We start from the raw sequence: 19,277 nt of genomic DNA, 5'->3' as shown, positions 1-19,277 counted from the left end.
CATGTTTCAAAAGTGCTGGTGCACTCTTTTCCAGAAGGATAGAGGTCACGTCGGCACGCGTCAAAAGAAATAGGAAAAGGAGGAGAGAAGAGAGATAAAATAAACTGGCAATAGAGAAAGACAGAGTGCCAAAGAGAAACTGCAAAATGCCCTTGCTCATGAGCATGCCGTGACGAGAAATGAGAAACGAGATGGATGTGACCAAGGATTTTTTGAGTTTTTTTTCCTCAATTCGAGGGATCTTCACGAGAAGGTACGGAAATCGGATGAATAAAACGAAAGTTTAAAACCAAACTTGTTAGAAATACAGTAATACAAAAGTGCACAACAGTTTAGAAGTCTTGATGTAACATGTAACGGAAATGAATGAATAACTTTGATGGCAAGGGAACTCTACAAAACATTAAAGGAAATCGAAAAAATTTAAAACTCATAGGAAAACTTGGATTATTCTAGCCTATTCTAGTCTAAGTGAAAATTCATTCAAAATTTAGTCATTTTAAGCGAGATCCAGATGCTTTCAAATCAATGGAAAAGTCTAGGTTCTTCTTGAAATATTTACAATTGACAGAGTATTTTATGAGTAGAGAAACTCAGGTTTCATACGATTTTAAGGTAAATTTCAAATGTAATCCGGAATATAACGAGAGTTCAGTAACGAAACCGTATAACTCAAATGTTTCGTTCAAAAGTTTTCTCAAACATAATAGAAATACCGAAAGTATATAATCCAAAGTTTAATAAATCAAAATTTCCAACTTACTACCAAAAAATCGCTTCTATGTCAAGGTCAAATTCTTGGAAACTTCATGAAATGGATCGAAAATCCATTGAAAAGTGCAATTAATGCATAGTCTTTCGTTTTGTGTCTGTACGTACGATAAGTCTCTCTTCCTGTTCTTTTTTTCACTCTTTGTTCAACCTGCAAACAAGCAAAAGTGCATGTGTACTGTCACATGCCTTCCCTGTTAGAGAGCATTCGTCACCATGAGATTCCAGACGATCGGTGATCGGTGAGTAAACGCAAAGCGGTTTTTCAACAATTATAAACAGAGATGATTGGTTTTATATGTGTTTTTCGGGAAATCGAGTATAGAAGGGCAGTGTTGCAGGTGATTTGAATTATGATTTCGACTCGAGTTAAGTAGAAAACAATTTCTAAATTAGATTGTTGCAGGTGTGGAAAGAAAATAGACTTTTAGTGCAATGTGAGTCATTTTGATTATAAAAAGTACTTTATTAAAAAAGAAAACCATGATATCATGCAGAATTCACAACAACAGAAAACAGATAAACATTTCAGAAGTGATTTCAGAAATTTCGACAGAGGCATGTCACGATTGGTAAGCTCCCGCGAGAACTTGCTCCTTCAGATTTCTAACTGGTCCCTCCCAAACTTCGATTTCTGAAGAAGAATTTGGAGATCCATCACTCGAATCTTCCAAAGACATCTCTGACAATTGATAACGATCCGAGTGTCTTCTGAATTTCTTCTTTGGTGGCGATTTCGGAGAATCCGTGACGTACGGAGGATTCTGAAAATAAAAATAATTTATTGTCTGAAAAACGAACTTTTAAAAATCTCACCGAATAACTCCTATTTCCATTTTCCACGTCTTCTTCAAGATTGCTTATCTTCAGAATCAAACTCCGAGCAGTTTCATCAGTGATCAGAAACCTCTCTTCAACTAAATTCTGGATTTCGTATTTCTCAAGTAATTCTAGGGAAACATTTGATTCTAACAACCATTTTACTGCATAATACGCCTGAAAATCAATAAAATAGAAATACAATTATTCGACTAATGAACTTACAATATTCAAATCGTCCGATTTGAGCAAGAACGCATAATTTCTAACAGATCTTTCAGAGAGATACATTGAGATGAGTAACAGAAAACTAATTTTCTATGGATTGCAATAACAACTAATATTATGAAAGGACAGAAGACTAATGAATCAATAGAACCCGCGAAAACAGTTCTGCTTCTGGGAAGTCGTGTACGCACTGCATGCTATTCCATTGGAATGTGTGTTGTACACGAGAAAATTCTGCATCTTCTGGGGTGATTGGAGGTGAGAAATCTGTGTGAAATTTTGAAGTTGGCAGATACCTTCAATTAAGAATTGGAATTTTCAAAAAACAAACTGTTTCAAGTTGGCACTCGATGTGGAAATCTCAACCATCTGAAATCAGTCTATGCATTTTGAGGAAGTAGCTGTCGAGTCTTGATATAACAATGTAGGAGTCAGCGTATTCACTGAAGCTATAAAAATATAAACTCTGCTACCTCATTTTTGTAAAAAAAAATTCGAGAAGGCAATTGCAACCATTTATTGTATTACTAATTAATTGATAATCAACCGAATTTTCAAATGTTTTCAGTATTAATGTATGCCTTAATTTCTTTTTCTAACAAATATCGAGTTTTCAAAATTGTACTTTTCACATTTGAATGATCGCAAACCGTTCCACAGCTTAGAACCAATTCAGTTTGCCATCCTGTTCTTCTGATCGCTTCTTCCCTAAATCCGTCTCTTTGATCCGTTTTATCGATCTACTTTTCTTCTTTTCTTCTCTTTTTCAGTATGACGAACAGAGGAATGAAGAGAAGAGACATCAGTTTTCACCTGGCTGACCTCAATTCGGAATCCTCCTGAGAAAGAAAATGATAACTAGACGAAGCAGAGAGGAGGAAATGGAATGATGATGGAAAACGAAGGCGTCAAATCGGATTTCGATTTTCTTTTTTTGTTCCAAGAGACCCTCTCTCAACAAGCCGTTTTTAGCCGTTCTTCTAGTACTCTTGAGACATTTTCACTTTTTTCCATTTCAATGTCTAGGTGGTCTTTTTTTTTTGGAATAATTAAAAGATTTTAATACAATTATTTTGTCAAGATTTTTTGAGAATTGCTCCACAGTTTCATATATTGTAGCTCGTCAAGGAAATCTGATATCTCAAACCCCTATAAAGTCTTGCAACTCCACTGTTCATATTCTCAGATTCAAGATCTTCTGACCATTTTTTGAGTCTTTGAACACTTTCAATGAAGAATACAGAGTAACCAAAGAGATACACACAACACACAGTGAATCCATTCCGACACACCACTCGAAATTATCCGAAACTGGTCAGAAATGCTATTGCCATGAGTAGAGAAGCATCAGGTCCTGTCGTAGTTGTCGTCGTGATGGCCGATTATGCAATTCGTTGTCGAATGTTCCGATTTCACTTTTACCGCCACCAAAACCTTTGCCGCAACGTTGCGCACCGTGCCGTGTCCGTTCTCTCTTTCAACCGTATTTTCATTTCATTTGGTTGTCGGCTTACATCGTTGTTGCTACTCTTTTTCATTTCTGTCCTATTTCAGAGAACACTGTGAGTCAAATATCCAAGAGAACTGACAGTAATAGAATATTGAGCTACCTTATAGGTGAGACCCTCAAATTTGAATAAGTCTCACTAATTCTCTTTGGTTTCAGAATCTATAGAATGAAAACATTATGGCTCCTTCTCGCCACGATATTCCATGTTTTTGCCCATGATGAGCTCTATATTCTTATAGATGAAGTCAGTTTATATAACTGTCGAGGAGGTATAGGTTTTGCTAAACTATTTTCTTTCATCCCAATTATTTTCAGTAAAAAATGAAATCACGATAAACGAGGAGGATATTCAGATAGTAAATGAACGAGGAAATCGTGTTTACTATATCAGAGCTCCTGGAAATTATTCCCTAGATTTCAAGAAAATAAAAGTAAAACAAAACTTTGGATTCCTTGCCGGAGAAATCGGAATAACTCTTCAAGTTCCAGTGCTAGAAGGGCCGGCTGGTATCCGTTTTGATCTACCATATACAATGATTCCGGAGACAACACTTCTCAGTCAGAAGTGTGATGAGTTCAGTGGAGTGATCGAAAGAAATGGACGGACGTACTGTAGGTATTGTGATCTTTGTCAAGTCTCTCAAGCAGTTGAGAATGAATTGGCTGCTGGAAGACATCAGGTGAGATTTTGAATTAGTTGGAACTTCTGAAATGTTAACAATCCCAATTGTAGTTTCTGTCTCATTCGGAAGGTGACACCCCAGTTTCCAAGTGCTATAATATTGAAGCCAACGAATATGATTTCCGTCGAACAATCCAACTCCCAAGTCGTTCTCATCTAGAAGGTCTCATCAAGAGTAAGGCTCATGGAATTGATGATGAGATTAAGAAGAGATTGAATAAAGGAGTAAGTTTCCTGTTTAACAAATAGAATGCTAAAAGAGTTTCTTGATTTCAGCGTGGTCGGTTCCAAGTTTTCCTGAATTTGATCACCTCCGATAAACCAGCAATTTCAAGAAACCGTTGGATGGCTGGATCGAAAGACGTACGTTTTCCTTTTCAAGGCAATGTTTGAAACCATTTTTATCTCAGTGTGACTGCTGTTTCAATCGAAATGCTCCTCACTGTGATTCACTTTCTTACCTTTATTGCAACATGGAGGACTGCAAAACAGGATGGGCTCTTCAGTGTCTTCACAATTCTGCAAAGGTAGCAGCTTGCTACACGGTAGAGTTCAACTATAGGTGAGTAACTGAAACGCTGAAAATAGAAACCAGATGAAATATTTTTCAGAATGACAACATCATATGGAGATGTTCTTGAGTTCCTTCGGGAAAACAACTATCCAAATCAAGATAGCCATTTCACTCAACCAAATCAGCCGGCAGTTCCAACAACTCGTCGTCCAGTGACACCATCGTTTGAAGCTCGTCAAGCGAATCAACTTCAGATGACACAGGCATGCGTGGAATCAATGCCAGCTAGAATGACTCATCTGAGAAGGTATTGTACCATTTTCTGGAATGAAAAACTCTGTTGTGAACATTGTCCGGATATCTGTTAGGATTTCATTATTAATTTATTTTTTTCCAAAAACTTCTAGATCTTCTTTCTGATTCTCCAAAAAACACGTTTTTAGAATTAGTTCTCTATTCTGAATTCTCACTTTTCTTCTCATCCAAAGCTCTTCCATTTGTTGTCTCTTTTTTTCTTTTTCTTTATATTATTGCTTCCACGAGTACATCACATTACTATAACTTATTTCTTCTTCTTTTTCTTCTTTTCGCATTGTTTCTTCTTCTTCTTCTTCTGTAAATAAAATATAAATCATTCGGAATGTCAACTAACACCCGAACAGTTGTTTAGACACACATCAAGCCACGGAACAAAATTGATTAATCGGCTATTTTCACACCAGAGCCGCCGGAATGCTGACTCGGATGATCGATTGTCTGCTGACAAGATGTTGGCGTGGATCACGTCTGAAAGCACTTTGATATTTATCCAATTCCTTTGCTCTATGCATTTTCAATATCTCAATTTCTGTGCCCTTTGATCATGTTCGAGTGGAATCACATTGAAGCAAACTAGAGGTGAAACGGAAATAGAAACGAAGAAGACACAATTTGAACACGAATAAGATTTATTAGTTTTTTTCTTTTCCAGTTTCTAAGCAACGAAGGAAGGATGAATCTCGTGCAATATTTCTGAAAAATTATATTTTCAGAAAGTCAAAAGAGCGTTGTTTCATTTTCAGTCCCATACCGAATAATACTTTTCGTATAATATCTAATTTCTTTAATCAACTCATTATGATATGCCAAAACGAGCTGTGGTTAACCATAGTTTCATCTGTGTACTGTATTTTCAGTGAAACAACCGGGGATCATAATCACTCCCAGATGGTGAGTAGTTTTTTTTGATTCCCCCAAAACCTCAAACTCCATCAAGATTAAAGATTTTGAATTGCGAATTCAAAAAGTCTTCCTTGATTGATTCCTTGAAAAAATACTTCCTGTTTCTTATTTGACATCTTTTTGCAGCCTCTTAGCAACCCGAATTCTCGGAAAAGCTTCTTATGGAATCATTTCACTAAATATCAGAAAACATGTTTCCATATTCAATAAATTATTTACAGGAGAATGCTGAGCAATATAACTAAACATTCATAATTGTTGATATCATCTCCTAATTTGTGTTTTGTAATATCCTAGTAATAATTCTCTCTGGAATTTGCTTTATATTTTCAACAATTCGTATATATTCCCTGTACAATTTGTTGTATTCGCATTCTTCCTCTCCCTAAATCAAAATATTTTCTTCATTCTTTTTTCTGGAAGTCGGTTTGGCTAAGGATTACTTTTTCCTTTCCCAGACTATTCATATTTCTGCAGTCCTTTTCTTCCTCATAACAGAATAAGCTGACCTCCATCCGTGTTCTTCCCATGTCGAAGAAAAGAAGAAACACGTGTTCTTCTCACGTGGATTCCATGTGTGTGCTTCAAAAAGATTGTAGTGAATAAGTAGCAACTCAAGTCTTTTCCAGTTTCTCAGAAAGCTTTGTTTGAAGTTTTCGGGTTTTTTCACAAGTTAAATAATGCAGTAACGAGTGGACATGACTCAGTTTCTTCAGGGAAAAAAACAAGGATTTCGAAATGGGAAAGAGATGAATGAGGAAATAAATTAGTTTCTTTTACCATAAATTTCCTAGACATGTATAATTATTCAAATCCAGGTAAGAAAGTTATTCACAATTCATTTCATATGAGAAATCACACGATTTCAATTTTCATTTTCAATTCTCGACACAACAAGTTACGGTAACAGGTTCGGAAACTGAAGCATCAAAACAATCTTCTCTTTTCGAAAAACAAGAATCTAGATTAGTGCAACGAGTAGACTAAAAGAGGAAGGGTCACTCAAATATTCCACCTCTTTTCCGTCCTGCAAGACATCTCTAACTGGCAACATCCTTTTCAGTTATTCCGCGTCTCTTTCTTGTTTGTACCCGAGAAAAACACTTGTGGAGAAGAAAGGTAGGTGTTGTTGGCGTGAAATGAGTGTAGTTCTATAAGTTCTAAATTGCTTGCCTCGCATTCCATAATAGTCCGAAGTCAAGATTGCCGGAGATTTCGTGAATCATTTCTATACTCGTTCCATTATAGATAATCCCATCTTCTGAACTTGCACTGTAATAAAAATAATTCTTATGAGATAAGTTCGGGCTCACTCAATCTGATTCAAAAATTCCTGTTACATCAGAAGTTCCATACTTCCTTTCACTTACTGCACCTTACAAAAATGAAAACATTGTGTGATTTTGTTTGTTCTATGCTTGTTCTCTTCACTCCTTCTTCACTCAATTTCGTCTATTTCGCCCCACTCAATCGACAAACGAACAACTCGAAACTCGTTGAGAAAGACTCGCCGCTGACACTTTTCGTCCTGTCGTCGCACCGGCTGCTGCTTGAAATTTTTGGGTCCACCACCCTCATGTTTTTATGTTTTTTCTTCGTCTTATCCTTCGGAACGTTTTGTTCCTGGTCTATCCAGAAAACGAGAAGTAGAAAAAGAATCAGCTGGAATTGATGGTCCAGTCCTCCCTCCGGCCGAAAGTCAACTTCATCGTTTATTGCGAACATTTATTGGTTTTTTTTGCTGTAGCTTCGAGTAACAACGCAATCAGGAAGCAGCGTCAAACGGGGTCACTCATTCGTTTCAATCTTATGATTTGCTCTTCCGATTTGTAATCTGTAATGTAATCTGTAATCCTCGTGTTCTTAATTCCTATATCAAGGTCTTCAATGTAACTTTTGACGTGGATAATCCCATTCACACTTTATCTTATTTTTGGATGTCACAAATGCTGAAAATAAGATGGAAGATCAATGTGTCGTCGACAGATGTATTACCTAAAACTCTAGACGAGCCATCCGCCAGGTTAGAAGTATGTGGGAGGAGGGGATTTATGTTGGCTCTTGAGGTCTTTTCAAGTGCTATGCAATCATGTAAACTGTTACAAACCCCCTGTGACGAGGGGGGTTTTATGTAGGTTTGGTGGAGACCTGCCCCTCAACCCTAAGGATGTTTCACTGACTGTTTGTGTATGTTGTGATCTGAAAGCGGTGCACAAAGAGAGATCAATAAACCTTTATTGAAGAGGTTGCTGGTACGAGTTAGTGCAATATGGAGTTAGTTGTCCTCGGTGACGGCGAGCTGGTAGTCGGAGTGTTGGTGTGTCTCGCTTCGAAGCAGTGCACCAATACGGCTGGGCTCACACTTCTCCGCGAGAACACATGGAAGTAGGTCCTCCGACGTCAGCTGATGTTGAAGTGTCAACGTGAGTCGACTTGAGTTGAAGACTGAAGGTTGTTGCTTGTTCCGTTGATGCGTTGGTGGTTTCGCGCCATTTCTCGGAAGCTTCTAGAAGGCGAAGTGTAGAGTTATGCGCGCCGGCGCGACCTGCGTCCGGCGGGGCGCACTTGCATCCTTCTTCGTATACTTCATGGCGGCAGTTTGAATATGAGTTTCTCTCGTTTGAGAGAAATCATACTAGATTGTTGGTTTGCCTTTGGTTAAGTGATGAGATTTAGCTGTGAAGATATGTGTCTGCATCTAAGGTCGTGAGTATCCGAAGGATGGTCGCGACACTCCGGGGGCGGAGGGAACCGAACATTTTCTTGATGGAAAATGGATTGGTTGACTGCTGGTACTCACATAGCTGAATGCCTAAATCTCGAGCTTCCTTGCTTGTTGGTGTTATTCGATCTTCTTTTTTGATCCTTAGTAGTTGGAGTTAGACTGCTGGTACTGAATTTGTCCTTAGACGACTGCTTGAATTGAAGTTTTCATCTTCTGCTTGTACTTCCTCGCTATTCCAAGTTGTTTCTTGTAGCTATCCTCGTGAGGCGTAGCTTCTGCTGTTGCTGGGAAAGAGCGGCTGGTATGACTTGAAGTTGTGACTCCGAAGTTTGCTGTCCAGAAGATGAGTTGTGAAGCAGTGGAATTGTTGAAATTCTTTGGATTTTCAGGTGAAGTTGCTTGTCCGCTTCCTCCTATTAGGTGGGTTTGACGTTGACATCTTGGCTCCTGAATCCTGGAATCGTTGACTTGTTGTTGTTGAATCCTATTAATCCTTTGACTATCCATGAGGTCGAGCTGAGGAACTGATGTTCCTTGACTTCCTCTCGTTGACTAACTGATCCTTAACTTTACTGAAGATCGAGCTGGGGAAGTTGAAGACTTCTTCTTCCTGGCTTTCTTCAGTTGTCCGACGAATCCTTGAATCCTTGAGCAAAGATGTGAATGGTGGATTGTCGTCTTTCCTTGAAGATGATTATTGATTCTTGCTGGTACTTCATAACGATGTTGTTGCTTGAAGCACCTGGTGATGGTTGAATCCGTGCACATCTTCTTGGAATTGTGTGCCAATATTGGTGTTGTCCGATTGACGGCGGATGGAGATAGACGAAGGTGATGCTTGGCATCCACTCCTTCGTTGGTTTCAGCTGGCGAAGTTCTCGCTGACGCCTTTCGGAGGTTGGAGCTCCTCTGCGGCGAATTCCACGGCTGGATGTGTTGTTTTTGCAGCATTTGTCCTTTCCAGAAACGATTGATCCTGTTTGAGACCAGTTGCTGCGACTGTTGTTGAGCGCAATGAGCTTGTATGGGATCTGAGCTCCTGAAGTTGTGCTCTGCTTGGCTGACGTCCTTGAGGTCGAGACGGGGAACCTGTCCCTGGCTTCCTTGCTAGAATTGTTCTTGTCAGCTGGTAGACTTGTAGAAGTTGACGTAAGAATTGTTTAAGAAGAATTGACTTTTGTCAGAGCTTTTCAGATCTTTCGCCTACTGGCTTAGACCTGAACCTAACTGAAGCTTTATCGCTTACAGTCTGGACATAAGACTCTAAGTAAATGGGCAGCTAGCTGATAGAATTGCTAGTAGGATTTTGCACCATCTACTCAGAATCCGTATCTCTTTTGGACCCGATACTGACTAGCAGCTGGGCTTGCGCCTCTTTTCGGTAGCTCTGAATCTTTTATACCTTTCAATATCTTAAATTCTTAAAATTCTAAATCCTAAGTTATCAATTATAGACTTGATGTCGTTGATGATGACTTGAATCCTAAATTCCTTGACTTCTTGAATATTGAGCTGGTATAAATTCTTCTAGTCGTTGAGTGACTTCTCGTTGTCGTTGTCTGACTTCTGAAGTTGTCACTTCCGGCTTGACTTTTCTTGATGTCCAACTGCCTCATGTCCTAAGCAGTGTGACTTGTGAAGACTTGTCTCACTCAGCTTGACTTCCTTTGATGTCCAACTGCCTCTTGTCCTCAGCAGGTTGACTGACTTCTTGATCTTCGGCTCGGCCTCTTCTTCCAGTTCGTTATTCCTTCTTCTTCTCGTGTGGGATTGATTGATTCCTAGTAGAAGTGTGTAACGAAGAAATATAACTTCTGCTGGTAGAGAGGTGACGTTGAACCATGACGATGGATTGAATCCTTTTGTCGAGATCTTTTGAAGTCATTCGATTGTCCTTGCAGGGATCCGACTGTCTTGCCGAATTTTGTCAAATCTACATTGATTTGAATCTTAGTTGATCCAGAAGACGTTGAGTGCCTTCTTGACGACATCTTGTTGGCTTGTTCTTCGTCAGCTGGTGGAAGAGTGGTGGTGACTTGGAAATCTCTGTCTTGTCCTCCTTTGATCCTGCTAGTAGAAATTCTGGCTTGTGATTCCAGGAAATTCATCCTGAAGAATCGAAATGACTTGAAGAAACTATGATGTCCACCGAAACTTCACGACGCAGCTATTCACTCGGCTTGTCCACTTCTCGTCCATCTTCCTCCGATTCGTGACGCTGATGTTGCTTGTTCACTTGCTTGATCGCTTGAAGATTAAGATGATCAGATCTTCTCTTTTCGCTTGAGCTGGTATCGGCAGAGTGAACTTCTGTTGAAGTTGAGTGACGATTTGACGAGTTCTAGACAGCTTGGCTTGTAGACGTCGTCGCTGAGTTTCTCCTGGAGTTGCTGGTAGACTTCTTGATGACGTGATTTGTCGAAGTCTTCTTGACGCAACAACCATTGGATGCTAGCTAATTTGAACGTTCTTCGGTTGGGATGACGTTGAACATCTTCTTGTAGGAGTTCGCAGCAAGTCTGACAACTTTCGATTTCTTCTCTTATTCGTGTTGATGAATAAGATCGACGTCTTCTGGTAGAAATCTTTTCCGGCTGCTCTCAGAAGTTGTTGGCAGTTGCAGATGACGTTGTTTGAGCGAAATCTTGATACGTTACAGTGGATGGTAGACTTTGGTCTTTCCGCTGTGACTTCAACATTTTGTTGTAAGATGTCTTCTGCAGCTGGTACGTTGTTGTTCTCCTTCTTTTGAACTTCTGATCTTGAAGATGACATGCTGTCCTTCTTTGAAGACGTTGGTTGATTCCAATCGTTTTTCAGTTCTTGCTGCTTTCTGAAGCGCGAAGGTGTCCCTCTTGACTACTGGAGTTGTTGAGCGAACGACTTCTTTGTTGTCTTCTGGGCTAGCTGTATGCTGATAAAAATAATCAGCTATTGATTTGATCGAAATTCCTGGTGTCATCAGGCGTCGATTTCCTTTGTGATTTGATGACAGGTTTCTTCGAATCGATACAGCTGGTGTTCGGATTATCTGGAGCAAAGCTACAAACAATCCTTGATATCTTTCGGAGAGACTTCACGGATTGTGAGCATTCGCCAATAGATGAGCTGGACTTGACTGCTTGGCTTGTATTCCGACAATGACTGTGAAGTTCTTCGTCTTGTTTTCTCGTTGTTGCAGCAATTGAGTTGTTGACATCTATTGAGTGCAATGTCCCAAATGATCATGAAGACGTCTGGATAGCAGCTGGTAGTTCCAATTGATGTTCTCGCATGTCGATAACGTCTTTCTTATCTTCTTCTCGCTTACTTCAATGTGGTTGCTTCTTTGATTGACTTGTTTTAGCGTCTCGAAGCGTCTTTGAGCACAAAGTAGAGAGCTGGTAGAAGAAATTAGCGAAATTATCGCTCGATTTGTTCATTAGAGACACCGATGACAGCTTATTCTTGTCCCATGTTGTTTTGAGCAGTTGTTGTTGATTGCGTGTGCTCGGGAGATCGATTGTGTCGGTTGTCGTTGACATTGAAGTCGCTGGTGGACCGGAGACTCGTTGACTGTCTTTTTGATCTTCCAACACGATGTTTTGTCCACAATCTTGCTCCAGTTTCAATAGAATCCATTCTATTGCTTCTTTCCCAGCTTCTCGTCGATGATTGATGTTGTCGCCGACGATTGCTGGTATTGTAGCTTTGTTGCCGAAGCAACTAGTTGATGCAGATGCCACGGAGTCTTCAGGCAATTCCTATAGCTAGATAGTTGCTAAATTTCGTCTGATTCCTTGGCTTCTGACTTCTTGAGTCGTTGGATCGATAAACGTGGAGATGCTGCCCAAAGTGGCTGGTATTTTCAGACGAGACGCATAGATATTATTGACGTTGCTCTTCTGACGTCCAGAATTTCATCGATTTCCGAGACTAATTGGATGCTCGAATCTTTGCTATGGCGAAACAATTGCTGGTAGAATGAAGACTTGTGATGGTTGTTCACTTCTCCGTTCCGTGAGTTCTTCATCGAATTGTTCCGATTCTTCCGGCTTTGTGGTTGTAGCATCTCCGTACGTTGGTTTTGTTATTGTTTCCAACGGCTTTACATGCTAGAATCTGTGCATCTTTCGTTTCGAAACACGCATGGGTGTCGAAACTAGGAACAACAGGATTTTTCGCATGTTCGATAGCAATTTCCTATCGCTTTGAGCCAGCTGATCGTCCTTGTATTCAGAAGACGTCGGCTGGTATTGTAGAAGTGTTTCCGAAGCAACGAGTTGACGTCGTTGGCCACGAAGTTTTCGTCGTTTTCCTCCCAGTTGTTCCAAGCGAATGACTTGACTGTCAGCTTGTACTTCTGACTTCGATCGATTGCGATGACCAAACAAATGAAGCTGGTACTTGATGACATCGTTTCTGTTGCAATCGATACGTCAAATCAATCCATGGATACTGGTACTGCTTGACTTGAGTGACGGCTTCCGCTGACGACTCCTCCGTTCGTGTAGCGGCATTCCACTCGCATCTACTTGTTGTCCCTTTTGCTGTCAAGACGGAATCGAATCGATAACATCGCTTCGGCTGGTAGTTGCTTGCAACCTTACGATTGTTGTCGTTTCCGATGACGTTGATGTTCTTGGGGACGAGGTGATGACTTCTTGTTGGCTTGTGAAGGCTTGTCCTTTGTTGCTGGTGCATCAGCTGGTTTGCTTTCAATTGTTGTTTCACTTCCGATGTTGTTGTCGTGATTTTTCCTTTGTCTTCCTTCCATCCAGAAACGATAAATTGTTGTCCGTGCTTCTGGTGCCACGATGAAAGTTTTGAAAGACGTCGGCGATGACACGATAAAGTGTTTGAACATTCAGGAGGTGATAGTGCCAAATTTGAAGTCGATTGTGAGAAAAAAAGCTGGTATTCGCTAGAATCAGAGCTACAATCAACATTGTAAGAAATATCCGACACGGGGTTACTTCTCACTAGCTGATGAGCATCCGATTTTTACGAAAACTTGCTCTTTCTTCTCGTTTGTTGTCGGCCACTGTGTCGGTTGCTTCCCTGGTGTCGATACAAAATTGTATTGATGGATTTCCGGTGAAGCATCGAATTGTGACAACATTTGAAGGCGTTTTTTGCTGCATTGTCCTTCCTAGCCCGTTCGAACTATTCTTGATCAGCTGCAGCGACTGTTTTGAGAACGAGTTTGCCAATGTAGACGTCTCCAGATGAGTTCCAGTCCTCTTTGCTGGCATCTGGCGACCACTGAGTTGGCTCGAATCTCGGTTGCTCCCATGAGCTGGTAGACAGGATAATAACCAAATGGATTGGCTATGTTTGCACAAGAGTAACCTGAATTTCTGTAGATTAACCTGAAATGGAATTAATGCTAAGAAAGGAAACTAGAGTGGGTCTAGAAGTTGAGAGGCAAGAGTTTTTTGAACCAAGAAAGTTTACGGCAAGTCCCAAAAGTTTGGAGACTTCCGTGTTAGTAGAGAAATAACAAAAGGATAGATGGGCTGAAGGAATTGTTACGGGACAGTGACATGAATATGCTGGTACCGCCCCAATCCAGAGGGTTTGTGGGGTAACAGACATAAACATTATTTGTTTGGGGGAAAAAGGATTTGGGAGATTGCGTCCCTGAAACAGTACTGTCTGTGGTACTGGTGCATCCAGAGTTACCAGCTCTGATGCGTTTAACGTCTTCGGACGCCTGAGACCCAATTCTTTATGGAGGAAGAGCTCGCAGTCTAGACTACGACGCCTGACTCTTCCACATCTCTGGATAACCCCATCTTCCTTCGACTGGCCAATCTCCGGAAGACTTAAATTGGACTCCTCGACGCTCTCAGGAATTCCCATTGTGTGTCTGCGTTCCCAACACTTGACCATACACGACGTTCGTTTCCTTCTGCTTACGAGCCAATGATAGTGTTGGAATGATACACTAACCTATTTTATGTAATAAAAGGTAGAGCCTACATGACACGCTGTCGTGTCAGTAGGGCGTGTAAAAGTCAACCTGGTAATAACCTAAGACGCGTTTTTAGATCACACGGGAAATTTTTTGTTTTTTGGGATAGAAGGTCCGGATGACTCAACGGTGCCTTTTTCTCCGTGAGTATAATACTAAACTAAACTAGAAATTTTTGGTACCCTGAGGCAGAAGCAACAGTTTTAAACCGTTCCTGGTCTGTGCTTAGCCTCCACTGATACCTCAATAAACTAGAGAAACCTAGAATTAAACCCACACTTGCTACAAGGAGCAAGTGTTACCTAATGACAGACTTAGGCCACTACTAAACCTGAAATACCTGAAATGAATTAGAATATTAGAGGCTGGTAGAATTTGAGAGAAAGAGAGAAGAGATAAGGAATCTCCTGCTCCCCCGGGAAGGGAACAGAAGGAGAGATTGCGAAATAGGAGGTGGTTCAGAGAAAAAGAGGAAAGGAAAGTAGTTTTCAGAGTCTCAAACTCTTGATTTCAGTCAAAAATCAATACTTGGATTGTTAAATGACCGAAACGTTTGAATTTTTTGACTAGAAAACTACGCAAGAGGAGACAGAATGGATATGAGAAATGAGCTGATAATTTGGGTCATCAGCGAGACCCGGAGCTGCGGATTCGACGGCAACTCCTCCATACTGCCGGACTGGTACTCCCGATTGTGGTGCCACGGTGTTCCACGTCCAAGGAACCGCACAAACGAGAGGTTGACGCTGGTAGATGAAGCCATTGATCTGGCATAAGGATGTGCTACACTTGGAGCACGCGCTCCGCTCATCTATTGCATCATTTTGTTCGTTGGTGTAACGAGCGTCGTTGACACGAGCCAAGATGTGCACAAGCTGGTATGATGATGCAAAATTTGCACGAAATTTCAGCTAATTTCGCAATGGATTTGTTACCTGAAATTCGAGAAATGTTAGCAACTTACCTGCCTGCGACCATCTTTTTCGCCGAGAAGTGATTGAATGCTGGTAAACTGCTGCTTGGCTGGTACTGGCGACACGATTTTGCGGGCGATCTTCAATCTGTTCCATTCCGCCAGTGGCTGACCGATTGCTGGATTCTCCCGCCGTGCACGTTTCCGTTGCGTTCGCCGAATCGAGTCGTTTTTCCCTTTCTCCAAGACGAGCAGTCGTTCCAGGCGAGACAATGAGTGGTGGTTGCACGCCAGTTATCGATTTTCTCTCCGCGCGCGCTGGTCAAATCACTCAACACAACAGTACAGTGCCACCAATTTTGGTTCGCTGGTCATCACAGAAAAAAATTTTCTGTTCCCGGTCGATGCACCATGTGACGAGGGGGGTTTTATGTAGGTTTGGTGGAGACCTGCCCCTCAACCCTAAGGATGTTTCACTGACTGTTTGTGTATGTTGTGATCTGAAAGCGGTGCACAAAGAGAGATCAATAAACCTTTATTGAAGAGGTTGCTGGTACGAGTTAGTGCAATATGGAGTTAGTTGTCCTCGGTGACGGCGAGCTGGTAGTCGGAGTGTTGGTGTGTCTCGCTTCGAAGCAGTGCACCAATACGGCTGGGCTCACACTTCTCCGCGAGAACACATGGAAGTAGGTCCTCCGACGTCAGCTGATGTTGAAGTGTCAACGTGAGTCGACTTGAGTTGAAGACTGAAGGTTGTTGCTTGTTCCGTTGATGCGTTGGTGGTTTCGCGCCATTTCTCGGAAGCTTCTAGAAGGCGAAGTGTAGAGTTATGCGCGCCGGCGCGACCTGCGTCCGGCGGGGCGCACTTGCATCCTTCTTCGTATACTTCATGGCGGCAGTTTGAATATGAGTTTCTCTCGTTTGAGAGAAATCATACTAGATTGTTGGTTTGCCTTTGGTTAAGTGATGAGATTTAGCTGTGAAGATATGTGTCTGCATCTAAGGTCGTGAGTATCCGAAGGATGGTCGCGACACCCCCATTCTCACCCCCCATTTTTCTTTCGCTGGACTTTCAAACTTTGCTCCCGAAAAACCAGAGTTTTATGACCACATTATGGAATATGGAGTTTTCTAAAAAGTAGATTAGTGTTTGATCATTCAGTAAGTTTTTAAATAGGTTTCGGTAGAACATTCAGTAATTTAAAGAAAATGTTTTCGCTATTTCATAATTAAGCAAATGGGGAAAACTTCAAAAATGGTTTTCGTAACTACGGTCCAGCTGCTATGTACAGAATGGATCTCGCGAGAATCTCGTTGAATCTTTATGATACGGAACTCAATTTTCAATCCCCGTAGACACCTCTTATTTTTTCCGAGCTGAATTTAGGCCTATTATGACCTAATTCTATTTTCTGCCATATCTATCCCCATAGTGCTTTTGACGTCTTCATCTTCATATGATCCCATAAAAACTATACGAATAAAATCTAATGTCATCCGCTATTGCCTAGCAACCTTTGCTCTTTTTCACTTTTCTTATTTTCTTCATTTCAGCAGTACAACTGTAAACAAGCCCATTAGAATAGGAGCTTCCTCTCCTCCCCCATCTGACTCCGCCCTTTTCATTTCCTTCGTGCAAATTCTAAACGCATTCCATTCTATTCGATCTATCACTGGAATGCACACATACTCAGACTTTACACATCACAATGAAATTCCACGTCATTTCGACTCCTCCCCCAAATTCTAGAGAACAGCCGCCTATTGACTCTCGCCACTGATTATTTATTAGTGGTCCGCTGTCTTCTTCTTCTTCTTCTCTTATCTTTTCAATTACCTCTCCTTCACTAGAAGCTTGTGTATGTGGACGTGTCCCAGTGAGACAATGAAGAAGAAAACGGCAAATTTTATTGCCTTTGAGCCCACAGCCACCCTCGCACACAATGAGCGCCATCCCGTGATGATTTGATGATAATGATGGCGGTGTTGATGAGATTGTTAACAGCGGAGTAGAGACAGACATTGGGGTCCCTCTCGTGTTGATATTTTTTGTTTTTTTGGTTAGGTGATTTTATGATTGAAGATTGTTTCAGTCGATGTCATGCAGTTGACATTCTAGAAATAAAGGGTTCTCTTGATCTCTGAGGTTCCATTGATCCCACGAGTTATCTATTAACTTGCTGACTTCATTATTATTCCCTTCTTTAATCCACAGAAATGAATTTGAGCAAACTGTAGTTAATTTATTACACTAAAGTTTGTCATCGCTATTCAAAATTGTTGCTTCCCAAATAGATGATTCAAAACTTCCGGATACCAAAATCAGATCTAGACTTCTAAGCTTAACCATCAATCGCCCATATCGTTCTCGTCAGTCAGAACCAATCAATCAGTCTCATATCTTGTTCTTTTCTAACTTTCAGCTGTTTTCTTTTTGTTTTCTTTCTTTTTTTTCCAATTTTCTAACAAGTTCTGAAAACTTCCTCCTCTTCCACCCATTCCATTTCTTCGTTCGATTTGAAAACATCTGGAACGCATATAATATTTGGCTCTCACTCTCATCATGCATATTTCTTCATTCGAATTCTTCTTCTTCAGAAAACGAAAGAACACTTTCTATTTTTTCAGCCTTTTTCTTATTTCGTTTTCGTCCAAACATTCACTTTTTCTCTCTATTTTCTCTGATCTGGGGGCGATCTCTTTTGAGTTAACGGACCATTCAAACAGGTGTCTTCTTCTTCTTTTCTTCTTTTCTTATCTCCTTTGACTCGAATCTTATCGACACATTTTTTGGATTCCTGAGGGTGAGATAGAAAGATAAAAGGATATTGAGAGGAGCCACAAGATGGAGCACGAGTGAGTGATTCTTTGATTGTCAATCACTATGTTTCAATATTGTTTTCATGTAGATTACTCTCTTCAAATTTCTCCAATTCACGTGTTGCCACCTTCATGGTAATTCTAATTGACAGGCATGAGAGTGATCAGTTCACAAATCAGTTGTTGATCGCGGAGGCTCATTTTTAAAAGCGTCTTCTATCATAGTTGGGTCACATTGAAAATCATACCAGAAAACATTCAGACTCGTATAAAACGGACTCCGATCTTCCACTTTTTTCAGTTTCATCCGTTTCTTCGTCGATTTAATTTCAATTTTATGTTGCATGATTTCAAATTTCGTTGCTTTGACAATCAGATTTGAAGTTGAAAAACTGAAAATTAAATACTCATCTTAATCTACCTAGATCAACAAAAAACCTTTTTCGAAGCAATATCATACTGTAAATATCACTCTTTCCCCTTTCCATTCAATTCTCATAGCTGTCAAAACTGTGTGTACACATACAAACAAAATGCATCTCGATGCGAATCGGTTGATTTTCCAATTTCAATCCCAATTTCTCGAACTAATTGATTTCAACACTCTACACTATCATATTTCTTTGAAAAATGGTTAGATTTTTCTCATCTCGACTCGCCAGAGACATGGTAAGCAAAGCATGACTAACATGGACATCGAAGCACGTAGATATCTGGTAATGACTCATTTTGTGTTGTCTATAAACATACTTTGAAATTCCAGTGACTTCATAGACAAAAATGAAGAGTCAGAAAGATTCTTTTTCAAAACATGAATGTTTCATAACTACTAGACCTAGATCATGTCAAAGATCAAGTTCAAAACGACAAAGTCTCCATGACTTTTCTCAACTTCGAATGATCATTTGATCCTCTTTTTCATTGCTTCTTGAATTAGTGGTCCGCTAGTATTTTCCCATATTCCATCTCCTCAAAGTATCACTTTACCTAATTTGCCACCCCCACCCACAATGTCTTCCGATCTCTTATTCGTCGTCCCCCATCTCGAATTCTTCATTTTGTTTGAACAATAAGCGGATAATAAGAGGGACCTTTCGACTGAAAGAATGAGATGCCAA

The 19,277-nt window shown here is 40.5% G+C and overlaps 4 protein-coding genes across 4 annotated transcripts; 1 reads left to right on the top strand and 3 right to left on the bottom strand.

Moving 5' to 3' along the window:
- Window positions 1-1,334: 1,334 nt before the first annotated feature.
- On the bottom strand, window positions 1,335-1,881 carry GCK72_018331 (uncharacterized protein; the record flags this gene model as incomplete). The annotated part of the gene is made up of 3 exons (XM_003113995.2): window positions 1,335-1,535; window positions 1,588-1,767; window positions 1,816-1,881. 3 exons carry the CDS (start codon window positions 1,879-1,881, stop codon window positions 1,335-1,337), a joined length of 447 nt encoding a protein of 148 aa, XP_003114043.2.
- Window positions 1,882-3,494: 1,613 nt separating this feature from the next.
- Window positions 3,495-4,892, top strand: GCK72_018330 (uncharacterized protein; the record flags this gene model as incomplete). Its single annotated transcript, XM_003114300.2, has 6 exons — window positions 3,495-3,597; window positions 3,644-4,008; window positions 4,062-4,235; window positions 4,287-4,373; window positions 4,421-4,572; window positions 4,622-4,892. 6 exons carry the CDS (start codon window positions 3,495-3,497, stop codon window positions 4,890-4,892), a joined length of 1,152 nt encoding a protein of 383 aa, XP_003114348.2.
- A 4,198-nt stretch (window positions 4,893-9,090) lies between these two features.
- GCK72_018329 (uncharacterized protein) lies at window positions 9,091-10,915 on the bottom strand (the record flags this gene model as incomplete). Its single annotated transcript, XM_053732493.1, has 4 exons — window positions 9,091-9,577; window positions 10,104-10,251; window positions 10,311-10,579; window positions 10,707-10,915. 4 exons carry the CDS (start codon window positions 10,913-10,915, stop codon window positions 9,091-9,093), a joined length of 1,113 nt encoding a protein of 370 aa, XP_053581406.1.
- A 5,000-nt stretch (window positions 10,916-15,915) lies between these two features.
- On the bottom strand, window positions 15,916-17,362 carry GCK72_018328 (uncharacterized protein; the record flags this gene model as incomplete). The annotated part of the gene is made up of 2 exons (XM_053732492.1): window positions 15,916-16,146; window positions 17,177-17,362. 2 exons carry the CDS (start codon window positions 17,360-17,362, stop codon window positions 15,916-15,918), a joined length of 417 nt encoding a protein of 138 aa, XP_053581405.1.
- Window positions 17,363-19,277: the final 1,915 nt, after the last annotated feature.

This window comes from Caenorhabditis remanei, chromosome V (genome assembly GCF_010183535.1).
Source record: "Caenorhabditis remanei strain PX506 chromosome V, whole genome shotgun sequence".
Lineage (NCBI taxonomy): Eukaryota > Metazoa > Nematoda > Chromadorea > Rhabditida > Rhabditidae > Caenorhabditis > Caenorhabditis remanei.
Note: the sequence above shows the minus strand (reverse complement) of the source record. Positions and strands in the feature narration are given on the sequence as shown.